Below are 13,187 nucleotides of genomic sequence, written 5' to 3'. Positions count from 1 at the left end.
AAAAGCAAGGAAAAATATAGATTCTGCAACATATTAAAGATGTAGTAAAGTAAAATGATAAGGTAGACATGAGGCAGTTGCTCATATACCTCCCATATGGTTTAAGCTTCTGAAGGTTAGAGATCCTCTCATTACTTTGAATGCCACAACCTTGTTTAACAATGAACAGATGCTCAGCAAACATTAGTTTAATTAAGTTCAAGGATGAGTTATAGCTTTAGCATATTTTGTGCAGTTTCTTTATTGTTTGTTTTTTAAAGTAACAGTAATAATCAGTCATTTTTGAAAACCAAGAGGGGAAAACAAGAAACAGAAAGTTTGCATACAAAAGTGTTCTATTATTATTTGTTTTGTGTTAATAGAACTCAAATTACAGAAGATGTATTATAGATTGTATACCTGAAACCTATATAATTATATTAACTAATGTCACCCAAATAAATTCAATAAAATTTTTTTAATTTATTTATTCATTTTATAGAGGAGAGGGAGAGACAGAGGAGAGACAGAGAGAGAAGGGGGGAGGAGCTGGAAGCATCAACTCCCATATGTGCCTTGACCAGGCAAGCCCAGGGTTTCGAACCAGTGACCTCAGCATTTCCAGGTTGACGCTTTATCCACTGCGCCACCACAGGTCAGGCTCAATAAAAAATTTTAAAAAGTTAAAAACTCAGATTGATTTCACAGAATTTATATTTAATATTAGGTTGATATCAAAGGCCCAAAAGATTTTTTTATGACATAATGAGCCTGGTTTTTTAAAAATAGTGTGTTTTTTGATTATCAAAGTAGTGCTACAACCAAATTGAGAAGTAGAGAAAAGAATTAATAAATAATCTTTGAAACTCATAATAGCTGCGAAACTGCACAGAGCATGCGTCTGTTGGTAGGATCCCCTCAGCAGACTCACGTCAGAGCTGTAAGATCCTGTCAGACTTAGGTGGGAGTTCTGAAGTTACAACTGGTGGAAGTTTTCATCCAGTTACTTCGAGCAGAAGATTAGTTCACTAGCATGTGAAAAATAATCACTGAACAATCTTAGAGACAATTCACTATCACTTTAACATAAGACCTGGTGCCCTGGCCGGTTGGCTCAGCGGTAGAGCGTCGGCCTGGCGTGCGGGGGAACCGGATTCGATACCCGGCCAGGGCACATAGGAGAAGTGCCCATTTGCTTCTCCACCCCCCCCCTCCTTCCTCTCTGTCTCTCTCTTCCCCTCCCGTAGCCAAGGCTCCATTGGAGCAAAGATGGCCCAGGCGCTGGGGATGGCTCCTTGGCCTCTGCCCCATGCGCTAGAGTGGCTCTGGTCGCGGCAGAGCGACGCCCCGGAGGGGCAGAGCATCGCCCCCTGGTGGGCAGAGCGTCGCCCCCTGGTGGGCATGCCGGGTGGATCCCGGTCGGGCGCATGCGGGAGTCTGTCTGACTGTCTCTCCCCGTTTCCAGCTTCAGAAAAATACAAAAAATAAAAAATAAAAAAATAAGACCTGGTAACTTTTTGCTGAGTAAAATTCTCTTCTAAAACCTTGCTTTTTAGAGATTGGTTGGTTTTTCCATTAAGTAATTGTGACCAGGAAGTGGACTTCATTTCTCATCTGTTAAGTTCTACATTTCTCATCTGTTAAGTTCTTCTCAATGAAAACCACCACAAGGAAGATGGGACTTTGGTCTTTCACTTTTCGGGGGCAAAGCACCCTGCTGAGGAAGTCATTACTTTGCCTTTGCTTGGTGTCTTAGAGGTTTTACTCACTGATTTCTTGTTCCTTTGTTTTCTAGTAGTATCTACCTTTAGATGTACCTGTGTGATAGAACAACATATCAGAACAAATGCCCACTGGCTCTGTCTTAGTGCCATATTCTTTTTATGTTTTTTGTTTTGCTTCGCTTTGTTTTGTACTAATAACATTGCATCCACCATTGCTTTGTATCCCCTAATTTGTTCACATGTGCTATAGGCATGGGCATGAGTGTATATAGTTTTAAGAACTGTACAATGTGGAGCTCAATAGCTGTGAGTCCTGCACATCGAAAGCGATACCTGGTACTTCCTCCTCTCAGATAAAATTACTCATTAACATTAGTTATATATATGATATAAATATCTGTATGTCTGTACAAATAAATATATTTGTACATGTGTATATCTAGATGATTATGTGCATAGTAGATAGATAGATAGATAGATAGATAAATGAGGTGTATTAAAAGCCTTTATTTTTCCCTTTCCCCAAAGCAGCAACTTATATAACACAATCTCAAATTAGAGCCACGTGTATCTCAGTGACCTTCTAGGCTGAGCCCCCGGGACTTGTTGGTGTGTGTGGTTTGCTTACATTCCCATACTTTCTTCTTTGTTTCCATAGATAAACATTATTCAGGGAATTGTAGCAGAAATCAACACCAAGACTGGGGAATCTGAATGCCGTTATTATAAAGAACGACTTCTTTACTTGGAAGAAGGCCAGAAAGACTCCCTGATCGAAAGCTCAAGAGTTCTGTGTTGTCATGGCGAACTGAAGAACAACAGGGGTGTGGTGAGTGATTACTCCTTTTCAGTGGTCTCATCCTGGGCCTCCCCCAATACTTAATCCACTTGATGCTGACCCTTCTGTTACCAAGCCTTCCCTATCAAGTGTCACATAGTTAGCACAAAAATGACTTTTCCAGGCCCTGGCCAGGTAGTTCAGTTGGCTAGCACATCATCTGACACACCAAGGTTGCAGGTTCAATCCCCAGACATGGCACATATAAGAAACAACCAATGAATGCACAACTAAGTGGAACAATAAATCAACATTTTTCTTTCTCTCTTTTATTTCTCTTCCTTGCCCCCTCTTTGTTTCTCTCTCTCTCTCTCTCTCTAAAATCAATACATTCTTTTTTTTTTAAAGATTTTATTTATTGATTTTTAGAGAGAGAGGGAGAAAGGGATTGGAGGAGCAGGAAACACAAGCTCATAGTAGTTGCTTCCAGTATGTGCCTTGACCAGGCAAGCTCGGGGTTTCAAACCAGCAACCTCAGCCCTTCAGTTCAACGTTCTATCCACTGTACCACCACAGGTCAGGTTAAAATCAATATATTTTTTTAAAATGGCTTTTGCCTGACCAGGTGGTAACACAGTGGATAGAGCGTCAGACAGGGACACGGAGGACCCAGTTTCGAAACCCCGAACTCACCAGTTTGAGCACAGGCTTATCTGGCTTACGCGAGGTTCACCAACTTGAGTGCAAGGTTGCTGGCTTGAGCAAGGGGTCACTCAGTCTGCTGTAGCCCCCAGTCAAGGCACATATGAGAAAGCAATCAATGAGAAACTAAGGTGCCGCAATAAAGAATTAATGCTTCTCATCTTTCTCCCTTCCTATCTGTCTATCCCTCTTTCTGTCTCTCTCTGGGTCTGTCACTAAATAAATAAGTAAATAAATAAAAATGGCTTTCCCAGTGTCTTTTATATTAGAAAATCCCATGTATGTGGCTATGTATAATTATATGCATTTTATATACATTTATATATTATATAGTTATAATTTATAAGTAATATACATGTGTATGTTTATAATTTATGTAAAATATATATTCTTTTATATATTAAATAAAGTATATATATTTTTTAATTTTATGATTAGTGCATAGTCAAAAAGAATTTTGGAAACCAACATAGAGTTGCCAACTTTTTATTTTTTTGATCATGACCTTCAAAAACAAACAGGACAGTTACCTGCTGCCACTTTGATATCAAGAAACAATGGGTGATCTCAGCTCTTAAATTGAATTCATTTGGCTTTGTGAGAAACTTTTGTTTTTTATGGATTAGTACCCATCCACAGATTGACATTTTGAGACTAGTGTTTTATTTTTTTTAAATAATAACCTACTCTCCATTAGCTATTTATCTACCCTTGTCAATACCCCATTTCCTGAGTAGATATTGAAATTGTTCTTCCTCTCCTATAATAGCAACTTGGACAGATCTCCCCTGGAGTGCTTACTACAGTGAGTTGTAATTCTCTATCACTCTCTCTGTCAGTTATCTTCCATTATACCATGATCTTCTAGAGTGGAAACTGTGTCTTCTCAATCCCCCACACCTGTTATGGGGACCTGGCACATACCAAAGTGAATGAGTGAGTGAATGAATGAGTGAACACCTATATAAAGAAAAGGTGGATGTGAATTACATGAGTTCAAAATTTATTGGACTCAGGCTATTTTTTAGGTATAGCCAGAAGAAATTAATGCTTATATACATTCTGTATTATAACTTTTCATATTATAATGTAAAATATGTTTTTATATAATACATGAATTTTATTATAAATATATACTTAAATTCAGTGTTGAGAAAGAGTCTCCACTTTTATTGTATTTTATCTTCAATTTCTCAGAATAAAAGCCAAAACTATGTTGAAGGGTTCTTAATAAATCTGTGATGATTCACAGGGGACACCCATTTGACCTGGACTGTGAAGTGGCATTTAGGAGCAGGCTTGGAATTGTTACTTGAAATCATGAAGTGCATGTTATAACACCATTATTAGTGCTGCTGGAGCCAACCAGCTTACGGCACAATGGAGCTAATGAGACCTGTTGCAGGTCACTGCTTGAAAGCTGATAATCAGCTCTGTGGTTGAAGGAACGTGTTTCTCTTGGACTGGGAGGGACTGATATGCTAGAAAATGGCATTCCGCTTCTTGCTGATTTTGGAAAGCACTGGTAGACTTCTAATGGTAGATGCTCTGGCTCCTTGAACATTGTTTCTTGGATGCCCTGTGGGAAATAGTTGGGAGATGCATTGCTCCATGGGATGAGAACCTATTCTCTTTCTGTCCGTCCAGGACTGAGACTCTAGTTGTGAGTATAGGACATTAAAGGTGAACTCTAGTTTATATAGCAAGCAGACAGATTTTTTAGAACAATGATAGTAATTGAGGTGGGAGGTTTTAGTTATTTTTTTCCCAGTAGAATTGTAAATGTCATAAAATCTTCTATCAAGAAAACAGCTTAATAGTTTGAGGGCAAAAAGAAACAGAAAGTAAGAACAGGAATCCTTAGTGAACATTCTTAAGAGATCATAAACCTTTTTAAAGATTTCCTGGATAATCTGAGTTCAAACTGCCTGTCTGGCTAGAGGATTGATTGAAGCTGAAATAGTGTAAATATCTCTGATAATGTTTAGAGTGTACAACAATGACCAACCCCTTCTCTGCCTTGCCCCCGAAAGTTTTAACACATTTCTTGTACCATCTCTCCCCTTAAAAAGCCCTTAACTTAGTTAGCTTGTGCTTTACTGTGTTTTTTCAACTATTTTAAATATATATTTAATCATTTTGATAAAAATAAAGTCTCACTCCTCAACTCCCACTTTCCCCAGTACTGAATCATCATCTGTGTTTCCACCAGCCAGCATTTGGTTGAGCTTTAGTTTCTGCAGTTTTTGTTGTGTGTGTGCATGTGTCTGTCTATCTGTCTGTGGTGGGGTGGGAGTGAGTCTCATCTCTCCCAAATAAAAATTATCTGATAATACTGAATGTGCTCCCCATGCCCCAAATCAAGATTCTAGATGGGTGAAAAAGGTGAACAGGAATAACATCATTATCAATTAATTAAGTCATCATATGTAATGTGCAGCACAGAGTATATAGTTATTAATATAATAATTTTGTATGGTTACTAGATTTACTGTAGTACCCTAAATCACTATGTTGTACACCTAAACCTAGTGTAATATTGTGTCAACTATACCTTAATAAAAAAGAAAGTAAGAGCCTGACCAGGCGGTGGCGCAGTGGATGGAGCGTCGGATTGGGATGCGGAGGACCCAGGTTCGAGACCCCGAGGTCGCCAGCTTGAGCACGGGCTCATCTGGTTTGAGCAAAAGCTCACCAGCTTGGACCGAAGGTCGCTGGCTCAAGTGAGGGGTTAGTAGGTCTGCTGAAGGCCTGCAGTCAGGGCACATATGAGAAAGCAATCAATGAACAACTAAGGAGTCGCAATGTGCAACGAAAAACTAATGATTGATGCTTCTCATCTCTCTGTTCCTGTCTGTCTGTCCCTGTCTATCCCTCTCTCTGACTCTGTCTCCGTAAAAAAAAGAAAAGAAAAAAGAAATAAGTTTATGCCAATTAATTTGAAAATTTATTTGAAAAACTGACTCAAAAAGTAAAAGAAAAATACACACTATTCTTTAACCCCCCCCAAAAAAATTTCCAGTGTAAGTTTGTACCACTATTTCTCTGGTGTCTTCTTTGAGACCCCTGAGTTGACAATCCCAAATATTTCCACTAGAAAACCCAAATATTTCCACTAGCAAAGCTATGGATCTTTTCACCTCAATTCCTCAGCATTTCCAAACAGCGAGAAGAGTCTGGCGCACAGAATTAAATGGAGCCAATTTATCCCAGCTCTACCCAGCAAAATTGCTCTCATGATGTGGTTTGACACAAGCCTTTATTTTGGAGATTTTCTTTTTGCCCACAACACACACATCAGTCATCAACCTTTTAAGCACAACCTCTTCAGAGAGTTGAGGTTCTGATGAATTTAACTGAGGACAGCTTCTTTGGTAGTTTCTTTGTGGCTGCAGCAGCGTGCCCTGGTTTCCTCAGGAATGGGCAGTGTTCAGAGTTGTAGTGCCTGGATGAAGCTGATAATCAGCTCTGTGGTTGAAGGAACAAGTGTTTTGTTTTTGTTTTTGTTTGGTTTGTTTTTTAGTTTGGGAAGCAAAGATTAATATTAGGCTTTGATATACCAGTCTCATTTTCTGTAGACTGTTGTTCATTGTGATATCTTAGAATTATATTGGGTAATATAAACCAAAGCCAGGGAGGTACTTTCCCCCCCCCCCCCTCATTACCCCCTTAATTCTATTCCCCTTTTTCATGTTTTCTTATGGGAGCTGGAGCTCTGTGTATCTGTACAGGTTCTGAATTGCATTGTAAAGGCAGTCCAGGCTGCAGGTGTCTGTAGGCAGAAAGGCCTTTCTTACAGGGAGGCGCTCCTTCAAGAAAGGCAGTGGGCCCTGGCCGGGTAGTTCAGTTGGCTAGCATCATCATTGTGATATACCAAAGTTGTGGGTTCGATCTCCAATCAGGGCACTGAAAAGAATCAACCAATGAATGTATAAAATAAGTGGAACAACAAATTGATGTGTGTGTGTGTGTCTCTCTCTCCCTCTCTCCCTTCCTCCTCCCCTTCCCCTCTCTCTAAAATCAATATTTTTTTTTAATTAAAAAGAAAAAAAAAGGCAATGGATGCATCTAGAAATGCTTGAGAACTGCCTGACTTCTGTTTGCCTGGGGGTAGATTTGAGCCTGTAAACCAGTGTGAACTTGATACCTGCGGACCTCTTAGTCCAGTAATCAACTACTCATTAGATTGTTGCTTAGGGAAGTCCTATCAATTCTTCTCTTCTAGAAACTGCATGTTTTCCTGTTCCAAGAAGTGCTTGTGATCACTCGAGCCGTCACCCACAATGAACAACTCTGCTACCAGCTGTACCGACAGCCAATCCCCGTGAAGGACCTCCTTCTGGAAGACCTGCAGGACGGAGAAGTGAGGCTGGGTGGCTCCCTGCGGGGGGCCTTCAGCAACAATGAGAGAAGTATGGATGACAGTTTGTTTTGACCGGTTGAATATTTTGTGGCAGTGGTGGTTTAGAGGGAGTGGCTGGCTGGTGAAAGAGAGAGCCATGACCTTGAAATTGCACTGCCTCCCAGAGCTATCTCATCTCTTGCTGATCAGATAGCTCTGTTCAGTCTCTCTGACCCTGTTTTTCATCTGCTAAGTGGGGATGCATACATACCTACCCATTATAAGGATTAAGTAAGATACTGCAAGTGAACCTGTTTGCACATAATTGGTGCTTCTTAAGCTCCCTTTCTCTGTATCTGTTGGATAAAAGCATGCTTAATACCAGATAGGCCCTATGTATTGTAGATACCAGCTGCACAACAGTGCCTTTTATAGTTGGACTGGCAGACTTGTCTCTAAAGAGACTTAAGAATGGCCTGACCAGGCGGTGGCACAGTGGATAGAGCGTCAGACTGGGATGCGGAGGACCCAGGTTCAAGACTCCGAGGTCACCAGCTTGAGCACAGGCTCAACTGGTTTGAGCAAAGCTCACCAGTTTGGACCCAAGGTCGCTGGCTCGAGCAAGGGGTTACTCGGTCTGCTGAAGGCCCGAGGTCAAGGGACATATGAGAAAGCAATCAATGAACAACTAAGGTGTCACAACAACAACGAAAAACTAATGATTGATGCTTCTTATCTCTCTCCGTTCCTGTCTGTCTGTCCCTATCTATTCCTCTCTCTGACTCTATCTCTGTCTCTGTAAAAAAAAAAAAAAAAGAGAGAGAGAGAGAGACTTAAGAATGATTGATTGGGCAGACCAGGCAATGGCGCAGTGGACAGAGCCTGGGATGCAGAGGATCCAGGTTCAAAACCCCAAGGTTACTGGCTTGAGTGCAGGGTCACTGGCTTGAGCATGGGATCATAGACATGACCCCATGATTGCTGGCTTGAGCCCAAAGGTTGCTGGCTTGAAGCCCAAGGTTGCTGGCTTGAGCAAGGGGTCACTCGCTCTGCTGGAGCCCCCGGTCAAGGCACATATGAGAAAGCAATCAGTGAACATCTAAGGTGTCACAACGAAGAATTGATGCTTCTCATCTCTCTCCTTTCCTGCCTGTCTGTCTCTATTGGTCCCTCTCTCTATCTCTGTCACACACACACACACACACACACAAAAAGAAGGATTGATTGGGTGACGGGTTTGTCTGTACTTACTCGAATGGTCTTCTGTAACTTGAGACTGAAGAAACGAGTTAAACGAGAAGCTAAGATAGCAGTGTCTATCGAGTATCTTCTATGTGTCAAGCACTGTTCTAGGCATTAGTACACACCAGTAAACTGAACAGTGCAATTCCTTGCCTCTACGGAGCTTACGTTGTGATGGAGGAAATAGATGAGAAACAGATCGATATTCTGGGTGCTGTTAAGAACAGTACAACCGCCCTGGCCGGTTGGCTCAGCGGTAGAGCGTCGGCCTAGCGTGCGGAGGACCCGGGTTCGATTCCCGGCCAGGGCACACAGGAGAAGCGCTCATTTGCTTCTCCACCCCTCCGCCGCGCTTTCCTCTCTGTCTCTCTCTTCCCCTCCCGCAGCTGAGGCTCCACTGGAGCAAAGATGGCCCGGGCGCTGGGGATGGCTCTGTGGCCTCTGCCCCAGGCGCTAGAGTGGCTCTGGTCGCAACATGGCGACGCCCAGGATGGGCAGAGCATCGCCCCCTGGTGGGCAGAGCGTCGCCCCTGGTGGGCGTGCCGGGTGGATCCCGGTCGGGCGCATGCGGGAGTCTGTCTGACTGTCTCTCCCTGTTTCCAGCTTCAGAAAAAATGAAAAGAAAAAAAAAAAAAAAAAAGAACAGTACAACCAAGCAAGGAGATAGCTGGGGATAGCTACCAGTAGGAGATCTGTTTCAGAAGGAATGGTCAGGGAAGTCTTCTTTGAGAAAGTGAAATGTGAGCCTTTTGTGTTAACATTGGCATCATGTGGTCAAAGTAATTAATGTGTACTACCTCTTACCTACTTATCAGCCCCTCCACCATAGTGATGGTAGTAGAAGTAGTAACTTATATTTCTTGAATACTGGATCTGTGCCAGGCATTGTGTAAGGACTTACATGAATTATCACATATATCCCACATAATAACCTTATAAAGCAGGTTCCCTTTGTTTTCCCCAATTTTACGAATTAAGGAAACTGAGACATAGAGCAGTTATGATGCTTGCCCACCAAGAGCAAAGAATGGAGCCTGAATTTATCCGAAGTGGTGGTCCCTAGTCTTGACTACAGGGATAATGCAAGGGGACTGACTGAGCATAGATGCTTCTGTGAACCAAGTGCTGCACATGACACATGGGGCCTATTAAATGCCAGTTGTTCTCACACTAAATAAAGTGTCTTCCATATTGTGCACTACTGTTTCTTAAATGCACATAATGCCTGTTGATGTCATTAAAATGTAATTATATTTTTATATGAAACTGAATTTATGACAGCTCTGTGTCATTACAGATCTTCTCAATCACTAGAGACAAAATGAAAAGGTCCCATTGTGTGGAGGGTTGGAGGCAGGTTCTGGTGTTATGAAGAGTTACTTACACTTGAAAAAAATCTCTAGCTTGAGGAAACTTGAAATTACAGACTATCAAGCACACTGTAGATCTGTTGAATCCAAAATACAGGGCTCAGGCATTTAGATTTTTAATAAGCTCCCCAGGCATCTGGATGTGGAGCCCAGTACCCTGGGGTTCCTTGACACTTAGTATTTCCAGGCTGATATGGATTTGCTAGCTTTGGGGGGCAAATAAGAGCTAGACCTGCATCAGCTCTGGTTGCTTGATGGTGGCTGTCAGATATTGTTGAGCCATGTCCTGGATCAGTGGAACACATTTTGTAATCAGTGAGGTCAATCATCATGGGTACTTGGGGTTAGTGTCACTACATGTGTTATCTTTGGCCTGGGGGAATATCTGTTCATTGACCTTTTTTTCATGTGTTTTTCATTTCTAGTTAAAAACTTCTTTAGAGTAAGTTTCAAAAATGGATCCCAAAGTCAGACCCACTCACTACAAGCCAACGACACCTTCAACAAACAGCAGTGGGTCAACTGTATTCGTCAAGCCAAAGAAACAGTTCTGTGTGCTGCTGGGCAGGTTGGGGTGCTTGACTCCGAGGGGCCATTCCTAAATCCTGCCACCAGGAGCAGAGAGCCGCAGGGAGAAACAAAACTTGAACAGATGGACCAGTCAGGCAGTGAATCAGACTGTAGTATGGATACAAGCGAGATCAGCCTCGACTGTGAGCACATGGAACAGACAGACTCTTCCTGTGGGAACAGCAGGCATGTTGAAAGCAACGTCTAACAGAAGCGTGCACTTCCTGGAAGTAGCCCTGTGTCTTACCTGTACAGTATTTGCATTCCACACATGGAACAGTTTGGAGAAGCACTTTTTAATACTTTTGTGACCATCTTGACTCAGTCTCTTGTATCTGTACCTTTGTCCCTAGTACTGTAACTGCCGATCTGTCTGTGTAAGCTGGAATCTGTGGCAACTGTTCTGAGTTGTGTTTCACAAGTGTCTGGATGGATGAAGAGGTACTTGAACAAGTTATTTTCAAATGTCCTGCTGGATTTTAAAAAAATAGAAAAAAAAAGTCTCTAAACTACTGTTACATGTAGATCCTTAAAGAGTCCTTCTGTGTTTCTTTAGTGCTTTTCTAGCTGTTTGAGGTGGTAGCAGAAGTCACAGAATTTAGGGGGCCTTGCAAACACAGGGCATGGAGGAGTCACTGTGTATCATGATGGGGTTTGAAGGAAAGCCAGGAAAGGTCAATCCTTGTAGTGAACTTGATTCAATGTTATACAACCAGAAAGCATGTAAACATCCCTGGGGGTTCTGGAGGCTTAATTTTGCAAAAGAAAAAGCCCCTTCTTGACCTTGTAATGGCATCCAGTGCAAATTTGATGCAATAATCTAAATAGAGTCTGACCTTAAGAGGACCAGCACTAAATAACTACCAGCTCTAAATCTTGAACTGAAATGAACATTGCACCTGGAGTCTCTGTCATCCTTGTTGGCTTACTTTAGAGAGCCGTTCCTAGCCTATACTGTCAGAAAAAACTCAAAGGGTCTGGGAAGACCTGGCAGAATAACAAGAAAGCCCACCTTCATTATGTTTTGTCTGCTGAGGCCTGTTCATTCTTTAGAGCATGAATGTGAAGAGATGGGAAAAAAGACTGAAACTGAGTCAGTGACTCAATTTATAGAAATATGTGAGAGGAAAAATTTGGAAGAAGTACTTCATCATGACTTTATGTGAGAAACATTAAAAAACAAAAATAAGGTTCAGTGCCCTTCCGGAAACAGCAAGAGCCTTGGGTTTTCCTGCTGTACTTTCCTGAGTATGCTGTCTCTGGCTCTGTGCTCGGATCAAAATCAATTACATTCTCCAGAGGCCATCTTATTAACTCCATGATTAATTAGGGCCAGCTAGCCAAACTAGTATCTCTTTGTCCAGCCTTGATTTACAATGCAGAGTGGGTCGTAGACCTTAACAAAAGTGAACTGAACACACAGAAAAGCTCCCCGTGTGTGTAAATATTATGGATGCGCTGTGCAAAACTATACCCATACCAGCACTAGTAGTAATGATACTAAATTATTGCCAAAAGAGTTTTTAAATCTTCTGTGTCTTTCAAGTTTACAGAAAAGAAAGCAGTAAATACTATGTTTTCATTTTATTATGTGCATCTATCATGTGCATTCAGAGAAGATGTGTGACAAGATTTATCAATATAAAAACAAGGTATATTACTTATTTTTCAAAAACAAGAAATATTGTGGTTAATTTTACCCTGTAAAAATATTTCTGTATTTATAGATTTTAAACATGGTGATTTTTTTTTCTATCACAAGTTTATTTAAAACTGCTTTGTTTCTCAAGTTGTTACTGAGTCAGTGAATGAGCCTGTGCAGACAGAAGCAGAGAAAAGTTGTTTGATGGTGGGGAAAAGAATGAATCATTCTTTGCAGGCGCCATCGGCCACTTTGGCCACGTGTTGAGAAAAGAGGTCTGTTTAGTACTGGCCTATGGGAAAATCAATGACTATTTTGATGAATGTTTTTTGTATAATGGCCTTAACTTTTCTGGAAGCATTTCAAATAAATTACATTAAAATGTTGTCTTCTTTGTGTACAGTCTTTGTCCTACCAATTGTCAAATTTCAACTACCTTCCTGGGAGGTTCTTCCCAAAATTTTTGCTTGTGCCCAAATGCAAACTTTACAATAGGGTGTGAGGCCCTGGCCGGATAGCTCAGTTTGGTTAGAGCATCATACCACTATGCCAAGATTGCAGGTTCAATCCCTGGTCAGGGCACATACGAGAGTCAACAATCAATGTGTGTTTTCCCCCTCTGTCTAAAATCAATAAAATAAGAATAAATAAAAAAATAGAATAGGGTATGGGTTGAAATGAATATTTTGCTTTGATCTATCAAAGCAAATTCTGACTTTTGTAGAACTCAGTATTTCTAAGATCATCCTCTACTTATTTATTCATTTTTAACAACTGTATCTTGAATCTATACTATGTATCAAGTGATAAGTCAAAATTGTTATAGAAAAGAAGTGTT

At 41.2% G+C, this 13,187-nt stretch overlaps 1 protein-coding gene across 6 annotated transcripts in view; it reads left to right on the top strand.

Annotated features, from left to right (window-relative positions):
• The window catches only part of ARHGEF3 (Rho guanine nucleotide exchange factor 3), a 402,985-nt gene extending 390,251 nt beyond the window's left edge, over window positions 1–12,734 (top strand). For all 6 annotated transcript variants that reach the window (XM_066351719.1, XM_066351722.1, XM_066351720.1 and 3 more), the window contains 3 exons: window positions 2,362–2,532; window positions 7,409–7,595; window positions 10,563–12,734. In XM_066351719.1, the coding sequence (XP_066207816.1) occupies window positions 2,362–2,532; window positions 7,409–7,595; window positions 10,563–10,915 (711 nt within the window). In that variant the 3' untranslated portion in view covers window positions 10,916–12,734. The remainder of the gene's footprint in view (window positions 1–2,361; window positions 2,533–7,408; window positions 7,596–10,562) is intronic.
• The last annotated feature ends 453 nt before the right edge of the window (window positions 12,735–13,187 follow it).

This window comes from Saccopteryx leptura, chromosome 10 (assembly GCF_036850995.1).
Source record: "Saccopteryx leptura isolate mSacLep1 chromosome 10, mSacLep1_pri_phased_curated, whole genome shotgun sequence".
Classification (NCBI taxonomy): domain Eukaryota; kingdom Metazoa; phylum Chordata; class Mammalia; order Chiroptera; family Emballonuridae; genus Saccopteryx; species Saccopteryx leptura.
The sequence above is the reverse complement of the archived record's forward strand: the minus strand, read 5'-3'. Positions and strand labels throughout refer to the sequence as shown.